The 27,671-nt window shown below is 42.2% G+C and overlaps 3 protein-coding genes across 8 annotated transcripts in view; 1 reads left to right on the forward strand and 2 right to left on the reverse strand.

Moving 5' to 3' along the window:
- Nucleotides 1-2,100, reverse strand: part of GNPAT (glyceronephosphate O-acyltransferase) — a 36,269-nt gene extending 34,169 nt beyond the window's left edge. Inside the window, exon 1 of one of the 2 annotated variants that reach the window (XM_074948813.1) lies at nucleotides 1,841-2,100. In XM_074948813.1, coding sequence (XP_074804914.1) covers nucleotides 1,841-1,942 — 102 coding nt within the window. In that variant the 5' untranslated portion in view covers nucleotides 1,943-2,100. The remainder of the gene's footprint in view (nucleotides 1-1,840) is intronic. The other variant, XM_074948811.1, reaches the window with a different exon arrangement.
- Nucleotides 2,093-25,719, forward strand: FSAF1 (40S small subunit processome assembly factor 1). Of its 2 annotated transcripts, XM_074948814.1 has the most exons (9): nucleotides 2,167-2,248; nucleotides 3,353-3,710; nucleotides 11,355-11,411; nucleotides 12,012-12,107; nucleotides 12,685-12,771; nucleotides 15,061-15,113; nucleotides 16,073-16,158; nucleotides 19,024-19,124; nucleotides 25,567-25,719. In XM_074948814.1, the coding sequence occupies exons 2-9, from the start codon at nucleotides 3,420-3,422 to the stop codon at nucleotides 25,702-25,704; spliced, it is 909 nt and encodes a 302-aa protein (XP_074804915.1). In that variant the 5' UTR covers nucleotides 2,167-2,248; nucleotides 3,353-3,419; the 3' UTR covers nucleotides 25,705-25,719. The 2 variants fall into 2 exon arrangements, with proteins under 2 accessions (XP_074804916.1, XP_074804915.1); XM_074948815.1 differs by lacking the exons at nucleotides 19,024-19,124; nucleotides 25,567-25,719 and having other exon boundaries at nucleotides 2,093-2,248; nucleotides 3,358-3,710; nucleotides 16,073-16,438.
- TRIM67 (tripartite motif containing 67) overlaps nucleotides 20,274-27,671 on the reverse strand; it is a 64,005-nt gene continuing 56,607 nt past the window's right edge. For 2 of the 4 annotated variants that reach the window (XM_074948808.1, XM_074948807.1), the window contains exons 10-11: nucleotides 26,745-26,780; nucleotides 20,276-25,971 (exon numbers count right to left, since the gene is read on the reverse strand). In XM_074948808.1, coding sequence (XP_074804909.1) covers nucleotides 25,900-25,971; nucleotides 26,745-26,780 — 108 coding nt within the window. In that variant the 3' untranslated portion in view covers nucleotides 20,276-25,899. Of the gene's footprint in view, nucleotides 26,781-27,671 lie in introns of all 4 variants that reach the window. The other 2 variants (XM_074948810.1, XM_074948809.1) reach the window with 1 other exon arrangement.

Genomic DNA, 27,671 nt, shown 5'->3' on the forward strand with positions numbered 1-27,671 from the left:
CAAACTGCACTGGTTTTGTGGAATCCTCACTAGGAAAGGGGGAACAAAAATCAAGTTTTACAACAAACAGTTCTACAGTAAAAAATGCTGAAGCTGGGAATTTTACACATGTATTTGTGTAACTGAGCTGGAGAAGCAGGGCAGATTCCACAGTTAAAAGATATACTGCTTAACTGATCCACTTAGAACCACCCTAGTACTGCTATCCCACTAGACAGGCACAAGGTATCTAAAGCATTCTGGGCCTGATCCAAAGCCCAGTGAAATCAACCAGAGTCTTTCAGTGGGCATGAATCAAATTCTTTGACAACAAAGACATCTAATAAATTTGTTAGTCTCTAAGGTGCCAAAAGTACTCCTTTTCTTTTTACGGATACAGGCTAACACGGCTGCTACTCTGAATCTATCTTTAAAGTAGTCTTGGTGCTTTCCCCCCCACCCCCATTCTCCTTCAAACAGACAGGATTAAGTGCAAAAACTAGCATTATTGTAATATTAGATTTGAGAAGTCAAACACTCAAAAGTCAGGACATTACAAAAGCTAGAGTTGCAATCATAACATCTTGTACATATCACAATATTGATTAAACAGTAATACTGTAGGTTTCCATTTAAAAAGGAGGTGTGTGTATATTTGCAATAGAAACCTTTTTGTTGGTGATAGGGAATTTAATTACAATTTCTTTCCAACTATATAATTTTTTTTTAAAGAATTCAGATGGAAAATAAGTCTCCTGTAAAGGGAAAGGAACTGAAATAAGTAGCCACCTTCAGATTTAGGAGCCTATAGAGATGTAGTTGATGGCTTCCGGACAGAACCCACACAGAACCACAAATTTAGTGAATGTTAATTAACAGACATTGAGATGATAGTAAATTAGTGCTATTTATTGTCAGTTTAAACAGCAATCATACTTGCAAATCTCTCTCTTGTTTGAGCCTATTTTCTTCCATTACTAAGTAATTCCCACTAGTGTGTGGGAGGTGAGATTAGTTTATAACAACATACAGCCATCATCACACCAGCACCATGTCTTGTCATTTATAAGGGTGCATTTATTACCTCATCCCAAGTGTTTTCCCCCTAGGCTATTAATTGTAAGATACTATAGTTACATTTTATGGGTTTTATTTGTACTAGACATTTCATATTCTGCCTGGGAAGCTGAAGCAAAAAGAAAAACCTACAGTGACTAAAAGGAACAGGGGGAAGATTTCAAACAATCCTGAATGAGTGTGTCAAACCAGAATGTGAAACACACAGCAACACCATCAGAACAGAAGGCAGCAGGTTACACACAATAGTAAGATCCCTCAAGTGAGAAGGGAGAGAAAGAGAACGACTAATTTCCACCTTTCCTAGTGGTGACACCAAATGAAGAGTTTATAATACACAGCAAAATCCTTCCCGCTCCAGGACAGACAGCGGCCCCAGCTCCCCACTCTGCTGCACCTGAGGGTTGGCAAATATGACCACGGTGGGTGCAACCACCCTCTACTAGAGGAGAACTGGCAGCGCACTGAGGGCTGGTAGCGGGCACAGCACCGCGGCTGAGCAGCCCAACGGGAGCGCGGCCATTTCGCAGGGAATCGTTAGGGTTCGGAGTGAACGGCGGCGACAGGGGCCCCCTCGCGTGCGGTCTGCGCGGCGCCTCCGGAGCAGTCCTACTCGCCCCCAGAGTCCGCGGACCGGACCGGACCAGACTAGCCAGCCCCACCCCGCCAGGCGGCCCCGCAGCGCCCTCTTCCGCTCCCCAAGCGGCTGTCGGCGGCGGCGCCCCAGAGCCGGGTCGAGCCCAGACGCGTGGGGAAGGGGCCGCGCCGCGCCCCCAGCACCTACCGAGTACATAGGGGCCCCGAGCCGGGAGCGCCCCGCCGCCGCCATCCTGCCCGCGCTGCCACCGGACTGAGCCCGCCCCGCCTTATCGGGCTCCGTCTCCATCTGGAGCGCCCATTCCCCCTCCCGCCTCGCTCTGCCTAGCGGGCGGCTCCGAGCGGGGGCGGGGAGAAGCGACCCGTGGGCGCCGCCATGTTGGCTACGACGGCGGCCGCGTGCGGCCAAAGCCGCGCGTGCGTGCGTGCGCGCGCTCGTTCTTCCGCGCCGCGGGCGGGTCGGGGGAGAGCGTGGCCCCGGGGATGAAGCGGCGCCCGGGCCGGTGCCCGCAGGAGGAGGAGGAGGAAGTGGCGGCGGCTGCGGCTGCGCGCTGCTGTCTGCTGGACGCGGTGCTCGGCTCCCTGTATGATCTCGGTGGGTGAGAGCGGGAGCCGCGTGTGTAGGGCCGGGCGCTACAGTCCCTGAGGCAGGGCTCGGGGCGGCTCGCTCCAGGGGCCCCCGGTGGAAGGGTGCAGGGCAGCTCCTGCGGTTCCAGTGAGCCCAGGAAGTTTGTCCGTAAGCCCATCATCCCCTTCCCCTAGAGACCCTCGAGCCCCCGTAGGCTTCCCTCGAGCAGTGCTAAGGTAGCAATCGATTCCTCCCCGTCCGCCCCGGATCAGGAGCTCAGTCTCTCCTTTGGCTGTAAATTTCATGGGCTCCTCAAAATAGCTCTGTTACCTCCTTCCCTGCCCCGGTTATCTCTGCTTAGCATTTAGCTTTTACTAGGCTAGCAGTCCTTTACTATGTGCCTATCACGTGCCCATCATCACTGTGTGGTACATAGACACCCAGTGGTCCCTTGTGCAAGTAAACCTGCGTTGATCGGGGCTATCTATACCAGTGGCTCTCAACCTTTCCAGACTACTGTACGCCTTTCAGGGGTGTGATTTGTCTTGCGTACCCCAAGTGTCGCCTCACTTAAAAATTGCTTGCTTACAAAATCAGACATAAAAATACAAGTGTCACAGCACACTATTACTGAAAAATTGGTTTCAGAGTAGCAGCCGTGTTAATCTGTATTCACAGAAAGAAAAGGAGTACTAGTGGCACCTTAGAGACTAACCAATTTATTTGAGCATAAGCTGATGAAGTGAGCTGTAGCTTTTCTTTCTACTGAAAAATTGCTTACTTTTCCATTTTTACCATATAATTATAAAGAAATAAACTGGAATGTAAATATTGTACTTACATTTCAGTGTATAGCATATAGAGCAGTCTAAACAAGTCAAATTTTAGTTTGTACTGACTTCACTACTGCTTTTTATGTAGCCAGTTGTAAAACTAGGCAAATATCTAGATGAGTTTGATGTACCCCTGGAAGACCTCTGCATACCCCCAGGGATATGCATACCCCTGGTTGAGAACCACTGGGCTATACAAAAGAGAGTGAAAGGTTGTGAGGGGAAAACAAACACTACATGTCTTAAAGTCTGATTATTGGGTACCTGAGAAAAGAAAGCTGAAATGTTTGTTTTGAAGCACAGGAGAAGAGCCGTTAGTTAAAAATGAAAAGAAAAAGATCCAGAAGGAAAATGTGGAGAACAAGATGGGGTCAGAACCTTCCAGAACAGTAATGGAAGATAGAGCTGCGTGTCCTGATTCAGCAATCCCAGGCAAAAGGAAAAGTGCTTCCAGTTTCTTTGAAAAACTAAAAAATGAGATGCATCATGACTCTGTTGATTCAAAACGATCAACCCCAGAAACCAGCGGTTCTAATGCTGTGTCACCCGAACCTACGCAACAGGGAAAGACCACAGAGGTGGAAGTTGTGACATTTCATGGTCGGAATAAAAAGAAGAAACCTAAAGTGGAACTCACTCAGGACAGTGTTTCAAAGGTAATGAATAGGTCATTCATTCAGATCAAAGGAGGTGGGCCAGGGCTCCAAGGTGGTACAGAGTATTCTCTCTTTCATGTGATTGGCTGGCTGATTCTTGTTCACATGCTCAGGGTTGAAGTGATTGCCATATGTAGAGTCAGGAAGGAATTTCCCCCCAGGTCAGATTGGCAATGACCTTGGGGGGGTTTCTCCTTCCTCTGCAGCATGAGGTCTGGGTCACTTGGCTCATCTGAGTACATCTCAATCAATTTCCTGCCATGTCAGGAGCCTCCGGCAGTGGTGCACCTCGGTCGCTCCTAGTCTCTCTGCCTGTCAGGTAATAGTTTAGTCTCCTGAGGAGTATAATACCTTTTTCTAATTTCAGTGGTTGGGTTTAGTGTGCGGGTGCTGGGTGATGTTGGTGACTGTGATATACAGGAGATAAGAGTAGATGATCTGGTGGTCCCTTCTGGCCTTAAGTTGTACGACTTTCTGAAGTCTTGAAACGGCAGAGACTATGCTAGGCCAGCCCCACCACCGGCAAACTCCATTGACATAAAACTAGGTGAATTTGATGGTTTTTTTGTCATAAAAAATTGGCAGTATTTGTAGACTGTGTTTTGTCCATTATTTATATTATAACAACACAGTAGGCTAGCCTTTTTTCTTGCACGTTGCTGACAGAGTGGCTACTTCTTAACATGCCACAAATTTGCTATTTGTTGCTGTAATACTTTATAAACACATTTACTTACAAATGTAAGATTTTCGTCCATATTTGCCTTGACATTCAAATCTGTAATGTAGTGATTTCAATTACCTCAGTTAAATCTATTAACTAAGGGTTGTTTGGATGGAAGGTGCATTAAGGATGAGATTTTCATAGCCATCTAGGAGACTAAAAGGGCAACAAAAATGATTAGGGGTATGGAACGGCTTCCATATGAGGAGAGATTAATAAGACTGGGACTTTTCAGCTTGGAAAAGAGATGACTAAGGGGGGGATATGATAGAGGTCTATAAAATCATGACTGCTGTGGAGAAAGTAAATAAGGAAGTGTTGTTTACTCCTCATAACAAAAGAACTAGGGGTCACCAAATGAAATTAATAGGCAGCAAGTTTAAAACAAACAAAAGGAAGTATTTTTTTCACACAACACACAGTAAACATGTGGAACTCTTTGCCAGAGGATGTTGTGAAGGCCAAGAATATAACAGAGTTCAAAAAAGAACTAGAGAAGTTTTTGGAGGATAGGTCCATCAGTGGCTATTAGCCAGGATGGGCAGAGATGGTGTTCCTCGCCTCTGTTTGCCAGAATCTGGGAATGGGCGACAGGGGATGGATCCCTTGATGATTACCTGTTCTGTTCATTCCCGCTGGGTCACCTGGCATTGGCCACTGTGGAAAGACAGGATATTGAGCTAGATGGATCTTTGGTCTGACCCAGTATGGCCGTTCTTATGGTTTTTATATTCAATGTCTAGTTTTTGTTAAAGTTAAAAGGAACTGGACATCCAAACCCCTTAGATGGCTCTGAAAATACCACCATAGAAGTAAAAGGTATTATTATTAATTTGTTGTCTGTCTGGGCAATGAGCTTATTTTGTAATTTGCCACTGTGAATCATCAGACAGACACACACATGCTGTCTATGCCTTCACCAAGTGTGCTTTTAGTAGGGCTGCCAATTAATGGGAGTTAACCCACGCGATAAACTCAAAAAAATTAATCGCAATTAATCGAAGTTTTAATCGCACTGTTAAACAGTAGAATAAAGAATACCAATTGAAATTTATTAAATATTTTGGATGGTTTTCTACATTTTCATATATATTGTATTCTGTATTGTATTTGAAATCAAAGTGTATATTATTTTTATTATAAACATTTGCACTGTAAAAATGATAAACAAAAGAAAGTATTTTTCAATTCACCTCATACAAGTATTGTAGTGCAATCTCTTTATCATGGAAGTGCAACTTACAAATGTAGATTTTTGTTGTTACATAACTGCACTCAAAAACAAAACAATGTAAAACTTTAGAGCCTACAAGTCCATTCAGTCCTACTTCTTGTTCAGCCAATCGCTAAGACAGACAAGTTTGTTTACATTTACAGGAGATAATGCTGCCCTCTTCTTATTTACAATGTCACCAGAAAGTGAGAACAGGCATTTGCATGGCACTTTTGTAGCCAGCATTGCAAGGTATTTATGTGTCAGATATGCTAAACATTCGTATGCCCCTTCATGCTTCGGCCACCATTCCAGAGGACATGCTTCCATGCTGCTGATGTTCGTTAAAAAAATAATGGGTTAATTAAATTTGTGACTGAACTCCTTATGGGAGAATTGTATGTCCCCTGCTCTGTTTTACCTGCATTCTGCAATATATTTCATGTTATAGCAGTCTCAGATAATGACCCAGCACATGTTGTTCATTTTAAGAACACTTTCACTGCAGATTTGGCAAAATGCAAAGAAGGCACCAATGTGAGATTTCTAAAGATAGCTATAGCACTCGACCCAAGGTTTAAGAATCTGATGTGCTTTCGAAAATCTGAGAGGGATTAGGTGTGGAGCATGCTTTCAGAAGTCTTAAAAGAGCAACATTCCGATGCAGAAATTACAGAACCTGAACCAACAAAAAAGAAAATCAGCTGTCTGCTGGTGGCCTCTGACTCAGATGATGAAAATGAACATGTGTCGGTCCGCACTGCTTTGGATTGTTGTTGAGCAGAACCTGTCATCAGCATGGACGCATGTCTTCTGGAATGGTGGTTGAAGCATGAACAGACCTATGAATCTTTAGCATTTCTGGCATGTAAATATCTTGCGATGCTGTGCCATGAGAATGCCTGTTCTCAATTCCAGGTGACATTGTAAACAAGTGGGCAGCATCTCCTGCAAATGTAAACAAACTTGCTTGTCTGAGCGATTGGCTGAACAAGAAGTAGGACTGAGTGGACTAAAATTTTACACTGTTTTATTTTTGAATGCAGTTTTTTTGTACATAATTCTACATTTGTAAGTTCAACTTTCATGATAAAGAGATTGAACTACAGTACTTGTATTAGGTGAATTGAAAAATACTATTTCTTTTGTTGTTTTTACAGTGCAAATACTTGTAATCAAAAATAAATATACAGTGAGCACTGTACACTGTGTTCTGTATTGTAATTGAAATCAATATCTTGATTGAAAATGTAGAAAACATCCAAAAATAATTAAATAAATGGTATTCTATTATTGTTTAACAGTGCATTTAATCACGATTAATTTTTTTAATCACTTGACAGCCCTAGTTTTTAGTTATACATGAAAAAATGTGGTTACCTCTAAGGCCTCAGTTCTGCAAAGATTTATGCATGTGCTTAACTTTATGAATAGTTCCATCGATTTCAATGGGACAACTCATAGTAGTAAAGTTAAGCACATGTGTGTTTGTAGGATTGAGGTCCAATTTCCCAGTTTAAGGGAGATGTTTAAACAGATTTATTCAAATTTATATTGCTGGTGGAATCAATGTTTACCACAAAAATTTAAATAATAATCAGTGTATAGAACTTCCAATACTACAATAAAAACAAGCCTGCCAAGTGATAGATAAAACAATGAGTCATACCCCTTGTATTCCCAGGCCACTTATACAAATAGCATGAGTTAAGCTTTTATAAGTGACTTGTTCAATAGAAATATGTTTGTTGCTTCAGGTCAGAAGCAAGGCTTTGCATAGTCTTCAACAAGCAACAGCAAAGATAGGTCTAGCGTCCTAGAGACAAAAAAGACAAAAGTCTGCCTCTCAGACTCTATGTACACGTTTTGTGTTGTCACTGAGCCACCAGCTGGCTCTGCTCTGATCTTGTGAGCTGGCATAGAAATGACATCCATAAGGATTCTTCCCTTTCTCTGGAATCACAGTCTTGTACAGTCAGTACTGTGTCTGCTCATATACAAGTTCGGAGAAGCAGATAGCTCAGGGAATTGGGGATGAGATAATGGAGCCTGTTAGGTGGTTGGCTCAAATCCAGACCTGGTCTGTAGTTGTTTGGTGGTCTCAGTCCATTTCTTAATGGTGTTCAGATCCCAGAAATCACCATCATAACTGGCTGTAACTGGCCTACTTGTTGACAGAGTGAGCAGACAAGGATTGAGAGAGCCTGGCAGCTGAACTACCTCCCATGCCTAGAAGAGGTTCCCTTCAGTTATTAATTAGTTACAGAGTCTTGGGGTAGCTGGGGAGGGATAGCTCAATGGTTTGAGCATTGGCCTGCTAAACCCAGGGTTATGAGTTCAATCCTTGAGGGGGCCATTTAGGGATCTGGGGCAAAAATTGGGGATCGATCCTGCTTTGAGCAAGGGGGTTGGACTAGATGATCTCCTGAGGTCCCTTCCAACCCTGATATTCTATGTCTATTTCAAAAGTAGTGTTTATTGCCATAATCTCTAAGGTCCTGATACTACAATGAGCTTTGCCTGGGTGGATCCCTGTGCCCGCATGGAACTCCACTGCCTGTAGGTCTGCTGAGGTGGAGCTCATTGTAGGATTTGGACCTTAGTCATGAACAGCTTGTGAGAGCTGCAAACCATACGATGGGTTCTGTTGTTCATCCCTCTGTTTCTAGGAATCTCTTTACGTTGTTTCTCTCCTCCCCAACACACTCTTCTCCCTCTTCTTCGTGTTTGTGGTTTTTGCTTATGGAAGGTTTTGGCAAATAGCACGTTACAGTGTGTTCTGGAAATTACAAGCAATCAGATGGTTGAGTTGTGACGTTTCATATCTGAATTTTGCCAAAGTTTAGAGGTATTTGGGTTTGATGTGTTGAGTTAACTTGATACATAGGGGAGCTGCGGCATGAAATTCAGGTTTGATACGAAAGGGGGTTGAATTCAGTGTTCTAGTGCAGATTGAGCTCTAGTTTGAATAGCTATATATGATGCTCCTACTTCCTCTGGGGAGAAGGTGGGAAGGAGAAAAATGCTTTTGCATTTAGACAGTAAAAGTTGAGTGGACGAAACAGTGAAATGGCCTGAATTTTCCAATCCAGAGTGCCACCATACTGCATCAGCCTGCTTAGGAGCTGGCTGTGTATTGGCCTAGAGAGTGCAGTTTGATGTGACTGCTCCCTGGTTGCCAAACTCAAGAACTTTAAAAAAAAAAAAAAAAAAAAAAAAAAGACAAACTGAAATAACTCAATGAGATTTATTATCAATCTGAAATGCACAGAGAAACTTTCAGGGTCCCACAGGAATGCATTACACACCTTTGCAAGTAGTACTGTATCCTGAAAAGAGCAGAAATCTTACATGAAAATAGCCTGTGTAGAGACAGGTGGTGCCCTGTTCCCAATTTGTCAATTCGTGCTGCTTCATACCCTGCCATGACATCTCCTTCCTCCAGCAACTGAACCACCTCCGAGTTGTGGGATTTTTGGTTAAGTCTGCAACTGTAGAACCTCATGCAGCACAGCCTTGCGGTCACAGCTGAGGCATGTTGGCCGGGTAATGTGGAGAAGCTTGCATTGCTGCTGCGCCAGTTCTTTGGTTAAACCAAGTTATTCATTTTCCAGGACTGTCCACCCAAACTCCTTTCACGAGCATGAACTTTACCTTTTGAGGAAAAAAAAAAAAATCACACCAAGCCAAGGAGACATAGGGCTCTGAAATGATCTAAGCTTTGGGTGCATGAGTTGCTTAGCAGAAAAGATGTAGTTTGTACTTTTCTCATTGTGGGCAACTGATAGTAGATTTCTTTATTTTTTTTAAATAGTGCTTTTATTGGCCTGCCATTGTTGACTGTGCTCCTGCATAAGATTTTTTTCTTGTATCCATCATTTAAGATGGCTATATACATTAATACATTTGTTTCTGCAAACAACTATAAATTGAGCATTGTCCTGCAGATTACCACAAATTGTCAGGCAGATACTGGTACCACTGTTCCCTCAAGGGATACACAGATTTTCCATGGCTGATGTACAGTTTGTTTTGACCACTCTGTGTGTCCCATATTTAATGTGCGAAATAAGTGATTTCAAGCTTATATCCTCTTCTTATTCTTTCTTGGTGACCTTATTACAAATTAGTAATAGAAGTACTGTTCTATCAATAAAATAAAAACCAGCAGGATCTAATTAAAGGGGATAAGACAAAATGTCACATTTATTGTGAATACAAAAAGAATCGTAGTAGGCAGTCAGTTATAGCTATAACATTTCATTCAGTTTCACATTCATTCACACCTTCGTTGACACACACACACACAGGTTCTGCAGCTGCTGTATAGTTACCAGTCCTGAATGTAGCTTGAGTTTGTGGCTTGGGTTTGTAGCTTGTGGCGGCTAACTGGCCAGGAAAGCCGGGCACAAGGAAGAGCTGGGTCTCTGTTGGGCATGCACCGATGCCCTTCCATGTTGGCAGCAGAATGCTACCTTTCAAAGTCTTCCATCTCACCCATCCTTTTTGTAGGCTTTAGTTTGAATCCAGCGTCTTGCTAAAAGAAAAGAGAGTCTGTATTCGCAAAAAGAAAAGGAGGACTTGTGGCACAGCACCTAAGGTTTCTTTTTGCGGATACAGACTAACACGGCTGCTACTCTGAAACCTGTCATTTTGTCTTGCTGTGTCACGCTGCCTCTGGGTCCGTTGCAGACATGACTTTCAGCCTAGGACCTGGCTTTGATCTTTTTTTTTTTTTTTGAGGGTGGACTCCTCTTACTTTGTCAGGGCTGTTGTCTGCATCTTCAGCCATTGGGTGTTTACACTTTATTTCATCAGGACAGGCTGGGGCTGGAGGCTGATTCCATCATCCATACATACCTCATTCAAACGTCTAAACTAATAAGATTACAGCAGGATTTTTCAAAAATGAAGGTTGCAGCAAGCATTTACAAAATGGACTGAGCATTTTAAAATGGAGTTTGGAACAAGTTAAAATGGAGTTTGAGTTACAATATAGACAAGTGTAAGGAATGGCAAACAGTGAACAGAAGTTACAATGTTGAAACAGTGTAAGTTTCAGCGATTTAAGCAGCAATTGGATTGAAAGTGAAACTTAATTAGCCAGTTATTGGGGTAACCGGTTTTATGATGAATGTTGTTTCATTCATAAAACTTTGCTTATGAAGTTATATTAATAAAGTGAACAATTAAAAACAATTTCATTGATCAGTTCTACAGTATGTGAGGTAAAGATGTATTTTGCAGGCAGTATTTTTTTTTCTTTCTGACAAACTGCAAATTAAATTTGAATTTTTAAAGCAAGTCTGCATTGCAGTTGTTATGCAGAATATGGCCTGTATATTGTTAAAGAGTGAGTAATTGTGGAATACCAGTGTCCACACAAGATGAACAGAGTCTGCTTTTAAAATGGATTATTTTTCTTGTGACATTTGCAGTGGTAAAAGACTATCAAACAGAAACACCCACACACAGGATAAAGAAATATGCATTTTTAGAGTCCATACTCTGGACACGATACAAAATTGTTCCATATAAAAGTCTAAAATGTCTATGTATTGTAACAGAGACACAAGAGGTTCCTGCTGAAAGGCTCTATGCTCTTTCTAGCATTTTATTGCCATTCAAAAAACTCTCGCTATTGGCACACATTTTACATTGCGGCTAGTTGTCAGATTGAAATGGAAACATTTTCTTTTCTTTATAGACAAAGATGGCTATTCCAGAGAAAAATGTGGCTGGACAAGAATTTAACTTAGAAAAAGTAAGTTACTCTGGCTCATCTAATCATGATGATTGGAGGGAGAGGGAGAGTGTGTGTGTGTGTGTGTGTGTGTTTTAAAGTGGAGACCAATTTGGAATGTTCTTAGATAAATTTATCTTTTGCAAACAGAGCATTCCAGAATATATTGTTTGGTGCAGGCATGTCAGAGGACTGCTAGAGCTGTTGCATAGGGTATCCTTTGAAGATAGATGTATCACAGTTGTTCCATGTCCTCTTCTTTCTAAAGTATTTGTAGCCACTAATGAAAGGTCACTGGCTCACTCTGTGTGAGCTTCTTATAGCTCCTCTCCCTCTATTTGTTCTTCAGTTATATTATTAAACTAAAGTAAAAATCTGTGTCTTTACTAATTCCCCCTCTGAATGTGTATCCAGAGACTGGGGTGAAAAAAAATTAAATACGTAATGATAGATGTTCCACAGTAGTACCAAATTTGATTAGTCTTATTTTATAACTATGTTGATTTGCCAAACATTTGTTAAGCATTCTCTGGAATGGATTTCCTTTGTGGCGTGCCGACCATTTTTTTGTGATAGCTCATACCTTTTCTGAAATGGTTTCAAATTTCTGTAACGTTTTAGGCCCGTCTGGAAGTACACAGGTTTGGAATCACTGGATATGAAAAGAAAGAACAGCGGATATTGGAACAAGAACGTGCCATCATGCTGGGAGCCAAGGTATATAAAGATGGTACAAAATGTTGGTTTTTGTCTCTTTCTAAAACGATTTTTTAAATCACACCCCTGCTCTTGTCTACGTTGGAAGAGTCTTTGGCTGACTGGAGAATTAGTAGGTGTATGACATCAGAAATACCCAGGAAGTGAAAATATGATTGAGAGGGAAAGTGATTTCTATTGAGGCCATTTGAAATTTAGTTTGTGAATTTTGTGCATGTTTTTAACCCTTACTGAACTTAGTTTTTCTCCCAGTGTTTCAGTTAAGGCCCTAGAGAGCTTTCCATCTACATTTCCGAGTGGTCCAAGAAACTACCACCAAAAAAGGAAAGAAAACAACAAGCAGAAACCCTTTTTCTTTTAGGGTTTGTTCTTTTATTGGGGAGGAGTATGTGGAAACCTTTCAGACTTTCTTAACAAGCCCCCCGTGTCCACTCCCCAAAAAGGACACACAACCTATTTATTCTGTTTCCCTTTGCAGTCGCTCATGGAAGCTGATTCTATGTGGAAACATGTAGATTTTTACAATATGTTTGAATCTTTCTTGCAATGATAGCTTTACTCATCTTTTTCACTGCAGCCTCCCAAAAAGGAATATTTGAACTACAAGATTTATCAACAGAAAATTAAAGAGAAGAAAACAGTGAAGAAAGAGGATCATAGTATGGTTTGTATGCAGTGTTTCCTATAAAATAACAAGGGGCAGGTCGCAACTAGCCCAGTAGCTTAATGGGATAATGACCCAGATTTCATTACCAGTTCCAGTCTCTTATTACTTGGGCTGGTGCTCTGCCTTGAAGATGGGAGGATATTGTTCAAGTCAGCTGCAACCCGTTAGATCAGGGGTCGGCAACCTATGGCACGCGTGCCAATTTTTAATGGCATGCTGCTGTCCGCCTATCCCAGCAGACAGCAGCATGCCATTAAAAATCCTGCCCTGACCGGCCTGCTCTTCTCTGCCCCCTGCCCACTGCTCTCTCCTTGCAGGGCAGGCAAGCTTCCCCCTCCCCCCACCTCTTCCCCCAGCATGCTGGGTTCCTGCCCCTTCTCCTCCTCCTCTCCCTCCCTGTGGCAGATCAGCTGACGGCCCTTGCTGCGGAGGGGAGAGGGAAAAGCGGAACCGCAGCGCACTCTCTGCTCCGGGGACCTTGGGGAAGGGGGTGGAATCGGCATTTCCCCTCCAGCCCCCTGCCGTGAGCCGCTCAGGGCAGGGGGCTGGGAGCACCCCCACGACCCCAGCCCACCGCCCTGACCCTTGCACCCCCCCACACACCCTAGCCCTCTGCCCTGACCCCTGAATCCCCCCCAACCCCACCCCTGACTCCTGCACCCCCTACACATACCCAGCCCCCCCACACCCCATGCCCTGACTCTTGCACCCACCACATCCCCCCCCCCCCCCCCCCCCCCGAGCACCAAACTGGAGCTCACACTCACTCACACTCTCTCTCTCTCTCCCACCTGCACCCCTCGCACCAAATGGGAGCTGCCCAGGTAAGCTCTCCACACCCAAACCTCCTGCCCCAACCCTGAGCCCCCTCCCTCATTCTAGCTCCTGGCCAGACCCTGCACCCCAACCCCGAGCCTGCTCCTTCCTCCCCAGCCCTGTTCTCAGCGCACTCCGACCCTCATCTCAGTGCAGAGAGAGGAAGAGAATGGCTAGAACCAGGGAGAAGGTAGGTACCTACTTTATGTGGACAGGGCCGGGACCCTAGCTGGCAGGAGCCCGCGGGCGGAACCCCAGACTGGCAGCAGGCTGAGCCGCTCAGCCCACTGCCAGTCTGGGGTCCCGGCCGCCACCCCCTTGCCAGTCAGGGTCCCGGCCACAGGTCCTGCTCAGCCCACTGCTGGCCTAGGTGAATGGAACCCCAAGCCAGCAGCGGGCTGAGCGGGCCAGCGCTGTAAGATCAGCATTTTAATTTAATTTTAAATGAAGCTTCTTAAACATTTTGAAAACCTTGTTTACATACAACAACAGTTTAGTTATATAATATATAGACTTAGAGAGAGAGACCTTCTAAAAAACGTTAAAATGTATTATTGGCACGCGAAACCTTAAATTAAAGTGAATAAATGAAGATTCGGCACACCACTTCTGAAAGGTTGCCGACCCCTGCGTTAGATTATACTGTGGTATTGATGATCTTCTACAGAGCGTCCCAGTCTATCAGAAGGACAGTAGCCGTTATATCTAGCCTCGAGAGAGGGGGTTGTAGAGGATCCTAACAGGAATAGCGAGGCCGTCCTATGGGACAGGGAGCATGTATCTTGCCCCTGTCCCCCTACTCCTTTCCCCCAAAGGTTTTATGGCAGGGTTGGGAGATCCACTGAGGTTTGTAGTAAGCTTTACAGAGATTATATTTGTAAATTGCAAGAGGTGTGGGAGGACTTTTTGGTAACTTAGTGGAGCGGCCGTTGATGCCGATCAAATCCTTTTCCTTGGTCTTTCTAAACTGCCTTGTCCATTTGTGGAATTGTGAAACAGATCACTTTATTAGGAGGGGAGCCTAGAGCTCATTACTCCATTTACTCCCATGAGTTATTTGTCCTGATTCTAGCAGGGCTGTTCCCATCAGTGAGGATTGTTCACATGATTATGGGGGATGCAGATTTAGGATAATATGTTTCGTTTAATTTCCTGCCTGTCAGCCCACCCTTAAAGTTGACAAACTGTTTGTTTAAATCAAGCCAGCAGTATCACTTTCACCTTTCAAAAGAAACAGAATTAACTTCAGTGGATTTTTACTGCATGTGGTCTAATTACATTTGGCCAGATCCTCAGCAGATGTAAATCTGCATAGCACCATCAAGGATCCGACCCATTATTTAAGCCACCATGAAACAGTCCGCTCCCTAGACACACAATATGCAGGAGCCTTTATGTTCTGGACTGCTGTTGAGCCAGGAGCATCTGTTCATTTTCCACTGAAATATTTATCTTTAAATCTGACATCAGGAATATAAATCTGATTCTATCAAGAAAAAGAAGAAAAAAGGTCAGGAGCAGAGGTGAGACATTTTAACTAAGTATCGATAGCAAACTTGCTTTTGCTTACGCTTTCCTGGTGAATTGCCTGTAATTAAAAATGCAGTCTTAGGCCAAAAGCTGTGCATATCAAAATGGAGTCTATTTTTTCGTATACATTCTAGAAACTCCTCACTGCAACAGTGTGATCTTGTTTGTCTAACCTTTTAAACTTGCTAATTTATGTATTCTCAATTAAACTGCCTTAGTTCTGCCCTGACTTGTCAAAAGGTTTGGAAATAGTGGTTTGAGAGTAAGGTGAGGCACTTGATGTGAAATCTAGTGCCTTCCACCCCATCTTACAAAACAGAGCATTGGTTTTGTCCCTGAGGAAATGTTATGCAGGATAAATTTTAGAAACCACATGACATGCTCAGAAGGTGTGATTGCATTTTTAATTACAATGTAGTTGGTTCACTGGAACGATTTCTGTATTTCTCTAAAAGCCTTTATGCTTTCTGATTTTATTTATCCAAATATCTGTGTATGGTTAAGCTAGTAAGTCAAAAATTAATCACATGCATAAGCGTTTGCAGGATTGGGCTATATATTTGTAAAACTTTTCAAAACATATTCATGGCATAACTAGGGCCATAAAAATAAGGGAAAAGGCTACTTTTGACCTAAACTGAAATAATGTACTTCTAATATTTTTCTGATTTTTGTATATGTTGTTTTAGGGGTGGTTGATTTAAAGTTATAACTGACTTTAGGGAAGCGCTAACCTTCTAATTTTAATTTTGTTGTTTTTAAAATTTGTATTTATTTAATGTATTAGATGGAAATGGCCTGTAGCTAAGACTCTGTATTAATAAACTTCAAACTACTACTATTGCATTATTATAGGTTATGAAACAGGTGTATTTTCACCTTAAATATAGCATTTTTTGCAAATGCTTTGGATGATGACTTTTCTTTATCCTCATTTTTTCTTTAAACCTAGGAAATCCAAAAAGAAAAAATCAGCAGCCAGTATTTTGCCAACAGGACAGGTTGGAAAATTTACAAATGGGACCTTGATTCTTAGAGGTAGTGACCTAAAGAAAATTAAATCATCAAAAGCGGTTAAATGAAGTTGGTACACCACATCAAACCTGAAAATGAGCTAGAATTAATTTCTTAACTAAAAAATGTCTACATAGCCAATGTTTCTTTGCTATATTTTAATACCTGTTGCAATACTTCGGGGTTTTTTGTTTTTTTTACCTCAACATCACCCAGTTTCCAATCTGGGGAGAACATAAAATGCATTGTTACATCATAAATTCTGAGTAAGAAAAAATAAGTTTTTTGTTTTTTTTCCCCTAATGGCAAGTAACCTAATTAAACGATTATTTTCATTGGCTAACAAAGGTGTTGTACTTTATTAGTCTGAGAATTGTTCACTTTGCGAGCTGAAAATTACTTGGGTGTTGTCTCAATGCAAAAGTGACTTATGTTTGTTTGGGTTTTTTTTAACTGAAGCAAAAAAGTTTAGCTTTTTGTGAGTATGCGGACAGTGAGGAAATAGCCGAAGCTTTCCTATTTAAAAATAACATTCTTTGGATGTTTGCACTTTTTTTTTAAACAGCTCTTGCACTGAAACACAATCATAGATGGGCAACTCAAGTTTAGCAGGGAGAATAACCCTCACTGTGGAGTCCATGCTTCTGAATGTCCTGGTGGCAATTGGCAAGCAGTTGGCCCAGTAATGACAGTTCAGAAAGCACACTTCATATGTGCACAGGGATGGATTAAGGCAATCTCGGGCCATGTGGAAGCCATGTCAGAGCTCTCCAGTGTGGCTCTTCTCTTTCTGAAGCAGGAGCATCAGCATGGGATTCCCTTCTCCCCAGGAGTGGCGTTGTATGTTGTCCTCTCCTCAGCAGAGGCAGAAGGGGTGCACCCACTTCTACCTCCCCACAGAAAGGACAGCAGCTGGGGCTCCCCAGTACTTCATCCCAACAGCCAGGGCATATTTATTAAGGGGTTGTCCTCTGCAGGGGTGGTGTTGGGACAGTCCCCCAAAGTAGGCTCTTGGCTTTAATGCCCCATTGGAACACAAGGGGCAGTTCATACCTCTTGTAGCTACTGCTTAGGGTTCTCAACTAACTCAGGCAAACATAAGAATGGCCATACTGGGTCAGACCAAAGGTCCATCTAGCCCAGTATCCTGTCTTCTGACAGTGGCCAAGGCCAGGTGCCCCAGAGGGAATGAACAGAACAGGTAATCATCAAGTGATCCATCCCCTGTCACGCATTTCCCAGCTTCTGGCAAACAGAAGCTAGGGACACTATCCCTGCCCATCCTGGCTAATAGCTATTGATGGACCTATCCTCCATGAATTTATCTAGTTCTTTTTTGAAACTCTGTTATAGTCTTGGCCTTCGTAACATCCTCTGGCAAAGAGTTCCACAGATTGACTGTACATTGTGTGAAGAGCATCACTGCATTAGTTACTCTGTTCATGTTTTCAAGGGCTATTTTGCAACCCTAAGGGCTAGAAACTTTTTCTTTTTTTATTTTAAAATGAGAGTTCTGATGCTAACAATTGCCTGACTTCTGAGGTGGGGGTCACAGGCACATGCTTATGCTTTAAACAAACCCTGCGCATCCTTGAGCAGTGATTTCTTTAGCCAGTTTCACCACCATTCTAAACAAAGGCTAAATTGCATATCTGTTTGGGCTAACTTGGGTATGCAGCAAACGAGTCGTTTTTGCATATTGACCATTGTCCACTGAGCATGCTTGGTAGAAAATGTTAAATTGACATTATATGCTCAGAGATGAGTTCACTGCAGAGCCAAGTGCTCGTGTTTCAAAACTGGTAAAGGCAGCCGTTGGGTTTCGCCTCCCTGCTACGTTATAACTTGAATTTTCGCACTCACTGCCAAACGCTCCAGCCCACTTCTTCTCTGCTCCACCTTTGAGTTAAGGTAGCTCAAGCTTTTTTCCTTGGCTTCAGTTGCTTAGATCCCTTGAACTTTATGGATGCTTAGACCCTAGTGAGCTTAGGAAGCTTATAGGGGTGGAGCCATCTTAAAATTTATGCAGGAGCAAAGCTTCAGTTATACGGAGCTCCTAACCTTTGCAGAACTGGAGCGCAGACCTTGTGGGATCTGTTAAGGAGCTGGGCAGCAGGGATGCAATTTTTTTTCTTTATATAATCCCTCTCCTCCCTACAAAAAAAAACCCTAGAAAATTAAGTGCCAAAACCAACAATGTTATAGTTGCTTATAAAAGCATTACACTCAGGAAATGCAAAAGGTTGAACACACAAGCCTAATTCTTCCTCTTGTATTATGACTGAAAGCTCTCATATACTCATACTGTTTGTCAGTATAACATTTCAACAGCAACTCTTCAGGTAGTTATATTTCACACATGTAGAACTGGTGTTTTTGGTTAAATACAGTATGTAGTTTTAATTGCTGTTAAGTAAAAATGGTGAAACTTATGTAATGCGCAATGCCACCGAGTAACCATTACTGTGAAACCTTAACTTTTTTATGCATTTCATATTGTATTGAGAAAACATGTAACTAATGCCTGGACGCAAGGGGGCAGTGGGTGGCTGCATGTTCATCCTGTACTTTGCACGTAATGTTGTAGCTATGTCGGTCTTAGGATATTAGACAAAGTGGATGAGGTAATTTCTTTTATTGGACCAACTTCTGTTGGTGAGAGAGAAGCTTCCGAGCTACACAGATCACTTCTTGGCTTGAAGAAGAGCTCTGTGTAAACTCAAAAGCTTGTGTCTCTCACCAACAGACGCTGGTCCAATAAAAGAGATTACCTCACCTGTCCTTTGTCATATGCTGACTTGAATGTTTCACTGTGCAACTTGAACAGTGCATTTATTGTTTTCTTTGATTTCCTATATGGCTGTAATTTTCAAACTGTGTGTATGGCAGGCTCTTGCAATGGAACAGCAATAGAGACAGTGTTGGTGGTAGAAAACACAATATGTGAGTGGTGTACAACCAGTACTGACCGGACTAGCAGCAAAAGAAAGGTGATAACTTATTTTATTCTGCCTTCTTCCTGGGTGAGGGAGGGGGAATCTCTGCATCCTGCTAGAATTGAGAGGTTCCCTTTCCTTAACTGCTCTACCTTACAGCCCTCACATCCTAACCACAAGCTCTCTGACAATCCCCAGAAAGGCTGCAGCCATCACTATTGAGTCTTCCCTCTTCCAACACCTGTTTCTTCCCCACCCACCTTTTGCTAGCCTGTGGAGCCAGGGAGTGGGGCATCAAACCTAGGTCTCCTACAGAACACTATGCCGATGCTGTGATTACCCCGTCTTTGTGTTTGAGTCCAGCCACCATCTCCCGCCAAGGTGTTCCCACCAGAGCTCGTTGCTTAATAATATTAATAACTGTGGAAGCCTCACAAGGAATGTGAGGTACTTCCCTTTCCCCAGGGGCTAAGTTTGCTGCCTCCACAGCATTTCTCAGTCCCTTGCTAGCCTGAATATGCAGTTTCATGTACTTTATATGTGGCTGCAGGCTTAGTACACCCTACAGTATAAACCACTTCTCTTCTTAAGGAACTGTACGGTTCCTGCACACACAAGACCTCTTGCATGCACTATGACTTCTGTAGAGCCCAAAGGTGTTAAGAACATAAGCATGGCCATACTGTGTCATCTAGCGCAGTATTTTGTCTTCTGACAGTGGCCAATACCAGGTGCTTCAGAGGGAATGAATAGAACATGTAATCAAATGATCCATCCCCTGTCATCCATTCCCAGCTTCTGGCAATCAGGTCACCTACTTTCATAGTATTACAATTACTATTGTACCCTGCCTATTTCAATAATTTATTTGAGAAATTCTGGAGAGTAGGACACCGTCCAAAAGTCTTAGCCATAGACTGAGCTAAATAACATGTTTGAATACACTTCACAAATGTTCAATGCAAACCATTCAAAAATACACAGCTGACTGGAGGATTCATTCCCTGCCTTGGAAGTTAATAAGCGTTTTAAACCAGGAAATAAATAATTGTGTGATGAAGATGAATTTCCTCAGCTTTTCCCTGTCATTAAATCAGCAGGTTCTTCTGCTAACTTTCCGAAATTGTTGGTTGCATTGTACGAGTGCAACTTGAACTTTATAACAGCCATTTATCAGTAATAGTAAACCAGGCACCATCAATGAATTTGTTGGCAGTGTATTAAGAATTTATTTAAAAACTGTAAAACAGCATAAACTCATATGTCACGTTTTCCAAAAAGGATATTAATACAGTCAGACTTAGACCAAAAGACAAAAAAAGTTTTGTTTCCAGTTCAAAAAATACAAACTTTTGCTACAGGTACAAAATTATAAAAAGTTTATTTTTTCCTCTTGATCTGGTGATGTACATATACAGAAGTGATGTATATTCCACCAGCTCCAATTGATGGAAACTATGGGAAATTATAAAAGTAAAAATGTCATGGCTAGGAAGAAAACAGGAAACAAGTTTTGTATTTTATTTAACCAGATGTGAACACTGTTATTTTGTTCCTTTGTACTTTTTTTTGCCAACATTTAAATTAATGTCTTTCATGCTTCATATCACAATTGGAGAAAAAACAGCAGTCCTACCTCATGCATTAATTCTAACATTTCATCACATTGTGTCTCCTGGCTGTGCTTCATTTATTAGTTAGAAAGCTTTATATTTTTATTGACAGCATTTATGCAATGGTGTATTGGGTTAACATCATGATTGTTGTACTGAGAGAGTGCAGTCTGGACCCATAAATGTTTACATACAGATCCACTATATAAAATGGGAGATTCTCCAAGTGGCATGGAATTTAGTTTTGCATCTTGTTTTACTTGGATTTGCTTGCAGTAGCATAGCTGTCAGATGAGCTCATTTGACCCAGAAATGCTACTGAACACCTGTTTCAGTAAAAAACACATCCATTTTCTATATTGTGCAAGGATGCAGAAGCCCTGGTACATCTATTCTCTGTGGTTTGCATGGGCTTCTGCACCTAAGAAGCCTGTATGTATTTTAAACAGATTTGTGCTTGAAGTTCCCCTTCTGTTTCATGTGGATAACCAGCATTACTGGCAGAGGAATTCCAAACAAGTGCTGTCAATAAAAATGAAAAACAGCTCATTTCCTTTAAAACAAAACAAAAAGACAGAGAATCTTATTTTCAGTGACCAGTGAGGTCTTTTACATGTGAACATACCATTTTGTAATGTTTGATATATTACTTTAACCTGCTGAAGGACTCACTGAGTTTGTAATCTCTCTTCCATCAATGAGCTGGCCAAGATGTTTTATCACTACTCTACAGCAAGGTTAATGCTTTGCTTTGCTATTAAAAAGGACACTGCAAAGGTGGAAAAGTCTGAGATTAGGCCTAACAGTTTTGCTTTATTAACTATCTGTTTTGGAATGCAGAATTCCAGTACATTTCAGCATCTTACCTTCTCATGGGACCAGGTAGGCATAGCAGAGCTGTAGTCGAGTAAACACCCCTAGATCATAATCTCAGACACAGTGCCTTGCATTTGTTTGTGGTGGATTAGCCTTGATCTTATCTCTTTAACCTTGTTTATTCAATATTATCCTTATTAAAGTAAGAAGGCAAAAAAACTGTATATCACATTTCTTCTTGCTCTATAACATCTAAGAAACTAGGGTATCCGGTGCTCTTTCCTATCTTTTTTAATTACACTTTAAAAAAAAAAAAAACCCACCAAACAAACCCCACAACACCTACAGTACTACAACAGATTACCAGCCAAAAACCAACTACAGCAATACATTACAATGTTCTTATTTACAATATGATGGAATATTATGTATATGATAAATTACATTAATACTTTTCCTCTTAAACTCTGATATATGTAATCATGAATTTTTTCCTTCATTCCAATATAAGTACATTTGTCCTCTATAGCTCTCTCTAATTATATAGGCTATAATGGGAGATGACACTGGTTTCACCTGTCTTTTCTAAATTTAAGAAGCCAAATTGCACTACGAATTCTGGATAAATCACAGCTCTCTTCACTAACATTTACATTTTAAAGATATATATTATGTGCTTTCTATGTACCTTTTATAATGAGAAATAACAAGGGATTGTCTGACAGGCCCACATCCAAACTCATCAGGTTGTAGTAACACTTTTGTGTGAGCTTCTTTTGAACTGATCTGATTAAAAGAAGCCAATAGTGGGTGCATAGGTCTACAACAGTGACAATGGTGTGTGGCCCTGTAGAGCTGGAACCCAAAGAGGTTCTGGGGGTTGTGGAGGGGAAAAGAGTATGGTCCTGAGGTGAAATTCCCCTTTCTCCTCTCCCTCCACTTTCTACAGCTGCACAAGTTTTCTAATCTGTTTTACTGAACATACTGGGGAAATCTGTAGAGGAAAGAACTGAGAAGAAGGTTTACAAGGGGTAATATTCTGGATCACACAGCAGTGTGATGGAAATCAAGGAACCCTCATCATTCTCCAAACAGTAGTATTTTTCTTTCACAGTGGTAGAGACAATCCAGGTGTGTGGATTCAGGAGTCAATGCCTTAATTTTTTTAATTTAAACAGAATTTAAACTCTCAGAGGTCAAGATTTTTTTTTAACTCTGTAAATCAGTTTACCCCTGTCTTGTGGGGTCTGCACCCAGGCAGGCAAACTGTAATAGGTAAGATTTATTCCAATGCCTAAGGCCTTGCTCACCCTCACCTGGGATAATCTGTCCCAGGGGAGTAGAGGAAACTCCATGAGAGAACTTTTATGCTTGTCCAGCTGGCCAGAAGGCAGAGTTTCACACACACACAAGAAGCTGGAAGCTCGATCTCCCATGATCCCCAGAGATCTACACAGCTCTCAAGGAAGCAAGGGGCATCCCAAATGGACTCCCTTGTCCCTGCTCTACCATCCAGCCCCATTGGTCCTTCCTGGCCCATCAACAGCCCAACTTCTGCGAGAACCATACTCCCATGGGCTTCCTGCTAAAGAAGGGGTTGGGGGTAGTGGCAATATGAGTTAATTCAGCAAAAGAGTGTTTTACTTTTCAATTGTAGGCCCCACAGCTTGTGTGAGGAGAAGCTGGAGGAGCCCCTGAAGGCCTGCAGAGCTGCAGCCCCAAGGAGGTGCTTGGGGGAAGTGGAAGGGAAAGGAATATGCACCTGAGGTGAGACTGCTCTTCCTCCCCCAACTTTCTACAGACACAGGCTCCCCTCTGTGCACAGATGTTGAGTAGAGGAACACAGAGCCAGCAGGGCTTTGTGGATGGAAGGGCCTTGTGTTAGTGATCTACAGTGGAGTGAGTTACTTCCAGCCTAAACAGAGGAGTGAATTGCTTTCATTCCTCATGCAGTGCTGGTATTAAAGGGACAAATTTTGCCCTCACATACACACATGAGATTCCCACTAAAGTCCATGGGAGCTCTGCATGTGTATTCAAATGCAGAACTAGTCTCATAGTCTGTTTCTAATTATTTTTTCATTACCCCGTTAGACAAGCTACCAAAATGCATGCAGCTTAAGTCATTAAAATTTTCTTCATAAGGGCAACTTGGTCTAGTTTCAAATATAAGTCCTTAAAATAAACACATACGCAACCAAAAATAGACTCATCCTCTATAGGCTTAGTCTAATTCAAATTGACAATGTTAATACAGGATATATATTTCTAACTGCTCCATTCTGCAGTTTCTCTAGGTTGGAAGGGGACTACAGTTTAAACTAGTCTGCATCACACTTTTACCAGTGCTGGAATGTGCAGAGAACAGCAATGGACAGATCCATGTGTTTCTGCACAAATTTGGAGCCTGCCCTACCACATTTCATTAGCTCTTTGAAACCTGTAACAGTCTGTATTTTTCATTAATAAAAAGAAAAATAAACTTCAACTGCACCCTGAGGAGTGACACACAAGGAATGATACAGAAGCACTTATGAAAAACAAAAACAACATAGATATCAAAAGCAATTCCAAAACCCTTTCAGAATTCACTTTAAACATCTGGCAGTGGTTGTGGATTGGAAGGATTTAAATTCATGTGAATTTTACTTCACAGATATTCGAAGTAAAGATAAAAGTTCAGACCTTATGTCCTATACAAGTAGTGCTCTTGTTTTTAATAAGAAAAGTAAAAGTGGAGTGCTTTCTCGTATCAAAAATTGTCACTGGATGTTACGTAGTATAAAAATCCATATGCAACTTAAAACACAACATTCCCATGTGCTGCTCTGTAAAGCTGTACTCAAAGCCAAGGCTACTGTTACAACTTCTGTGTTAGCAGAAGACAACTTTACAGCGAGCGCACACAAGAGGAAATTCAGGGTCCTGTAGCATTCTAGCTGAGGTAGGCTTAAAACAGACCCACTGAATTAAAAAATCCTGCACAGGGTCAGATGGTATTTAAAAACAACAGACCAAAAAAAAAAAAACACAGTTGGTCTCTGCTAAACGTTTAACAAACTGAAATTAGTACACCACAGTTATTTCCGTGTCTGAAAATGCACTAATAGAACATATCGCTGTCTTGGAGGAAAGTATATCTGCTCTTCCACTTAACAGTTTGAGGGGTGGGTTTTTTTTTCTGTTATGCTTTCTAGTTCAGTTGTGATATAAAAGAAGCTACATTTCTGTTCTGTAAGGGGAGGCTGGGTAAAGCGAATGGGTGGCAATAAGCATCCTGCACAGATGGTTATAGATTACTTTTAACTTACTACTTCATTCTGGCTTGCTCTAATACCCCATTTTTCATCCCTCCCCAATGGCTGTTCATTATGATGGCATCTTTCCTGTAACCAGAAGTGCAAGACCCTCTGTCACATTGAAATCTGCCATCACTTGGTATTACCTGTAGTGGGGAATGCACTTAAGCTGGAGATCATACATGCACCTGCAGCAATGTGCCTTATTTCCAGCATCCCATCCATGAAGAGCTCCTTGGATAGACCTGGGCTTAAAGTTTTACACAAGGCAGTGAGCTGGTTTAAAAATTACTTTTCAGGTTTACTGACCACACAACATATTAAAATCTGTGTGCCATTATATATATATAAAGGGCATGGTCATACACATGTGTATGTGTACAGATATGTGTGTGTGTAGGAAGCATGATTACAAAGGAAATAGTATAACAATAGTATGCAGCAGGCTCTGGTGTTTCTGTCTATTAGCACCATGTTTAGGCTGGATCATGAGGGCAGAGTTCTAGGTGCAGTGTCATGATGCAATCTGTTGGGGCTGGCTACTATAAATTAGCTCAGTTAACCACTCTTCCCTCAGCAAAATACACACATGCACATATTATTTTGTTGAGAGAGAGAAAGAAATTGAAAATCAAAATATTTACTGCTGACTGCATGCTGGCAAAGGTGCTGCCTAGTTTTGCCATGGATTGAAACCGTCAGTAGCCAATCAGTCACTTACTTTTGTGGACGCCATTTGACAAGGCTTCTCATTTTCATATGTTTCAGGTGACCACAAAATTCCTGAGGTGCAGGACAAAGTCAAAACCTACCAGATTCTTAGGCCCCAGTTCAGCAAAGCATTTGAGCATGTGCTTAAGTGCTTTGCTGGATCAGGGCCTGAATTCGTCCATCCCAGCTGAGTAGAAAATTAAGACCTTTGATCCCAAGAGATGTTGCCCATCCACAACTCCCAGTGAAATCTACGGGCACTGCAGGTGCTCAGCACCTATCAGGATCAAGGCTATAAAGTATCACTCCTCTTCCCAACACAGTCTATTTTGTGTATACCATTTTCAAAGAAACATCTGTGATTTCACGGGACTCTCCTCTGCTCCCTTTTCAGAAGACGATTGTTGCAGGTAACTGAAATGAGTTCTCCCATTTGTGAGACCAAAAGCCACTGCAGTCACACTGAAATGAGAAGCACTAAGGTTTACTGAGCAGTTTTAACCCTCACTAGGTATATATCCTAGTGCTAAACTAAAATGAGCACTAATTTTGTATAAAAGTACCTAGGGCCTAATCTTGTTGCCACTGAAGTCAGTGGGAGCATAATTCATAAATGCATTTGAGGTCAGAAGGGACCATTATGATCACATAGTCTGACCTCCTGCATAACACAGGGCAATGAACCTCCCCCAGTAATTTCTGCTTCAAGCCCATAACTTCTGTTTGAACTATAGCATAGCTATTAAAAGATAACCAGTCTTGATTTAAAGAACTCAAGTGATGGAGAATCCATCACCTCCCTAGATAAATTGTTCTAATGGTTAATTGCCCTCGCTGTTAATCATCCATTCACAATAATCATGTGAAGCGCAGATCCAATTATGAAAGGGAAAATGTGCTCATTTTAGCTGTCACTATGTGTCTGTAGTGTGCTGTATATATGTGCTTTTGTACTACAATGCAGGAATGCACACCCATTGTAATAAAGCACCCCATTCTAGAAGCATTCTTGTTACCAGTGTAAAACTAAAAATGGATGTGGATTAATATTAATTATCAGATCACACAGTGCTAATTAGCAATGTTCTGCATAAGTGTTAGTCTAATTTAGGGATGACACTGCTTTTCTACTGACAGCGAATAATGACAAATTGTATTTAGAAAGATTACAAAATCCAGCATAGGGTTAGGCAGCAGGAGCTCAGTTAGTTACTGGGCAGCTTTGGCTGTCTTACACTCTGTGGTACTTCCAGTCCTGTGTGCAGAGTCACCTGTTCAGAAAAGAAATAACTGCTTAGTTAAAATACAAAGTGGGACATCCTTAGTACAGAGAGTTTGTGAAGGCCAAGAATATGTGGTTAATGGTGAAAAGCTAATGTCACCAGGGGAGGGCCAACGTACAAATGATTCTTCCCCTGAGGTCAGGTCTACACTACAAACTTACATTGGTATAACTACGTCGCTCAGGGGGGTGAACAATCCACGAAGTAAACAGAGCGTCTCCCACCGACATAGCTACTGCCTCTCACAGAGGTGGATTAACTACGCTGACAGGAGAAGCTCCCCCGTCAGTGTAGTAGCGTGGTATCTTCACTAAAGCAATACAGTGGCGCAGCTGCACTGGTAAGCGTAGAGCTGCCCTGAGTCTAGCTGCCAGGTGTTTGTGACTCTTCCCAAGGCTAGCAACCGTTTATCAGCCACCGCTGAGCCAGCTGCTTCTTGTCAGCAGGAAGGGTGACCCCAGATGGAATGGGTGCCCAAGGGGTTATGAGGCAGGTGGAAAGTGGACTGGGGAGAGGGTCTCCTCAAGTATACAAAGCAGAGTCTTGTAGACCTTTCCCTGCGACCCTGTCAGTGTAGGACACAGGAGGTTTTACAGGTCTCACCATAGCCTGACACCGCTGTCGTCTACCAGGGTTCTGACAATGGCATCCATCACTGTAGGATCTGAGCACCTCCCAGGAGCTCTCACAAGCTTAAACTCACAAAAGGGTTCTCCTCCACCCCCTCGTCTGCATCTAGTTCCCTGGGGAGGGCAGAGGGGATGGAGGGCATGTTGTCACTAGAGGGGTGTAGCAGACTGGCTGGGGCACCTGGGCAATGGGGGGAATTGGACTGCAGCCCTAGAACTACCAGAAAGGCCCTAACAAGCCATGTAACGT

Source organism: Natator depressus, chromosome 3 (genome assembly GCF_965152275.1).
Source record: "Natator depressus isolate rNatDep1 chromosome 3, rNatDep2.hap1, whole genome shotgun sequence".
Taxonomy (NCBI): Eukaryota; Metazoa; Chordata; order Testudines; family Cheloniidae; genus Natator; species Natator depressus.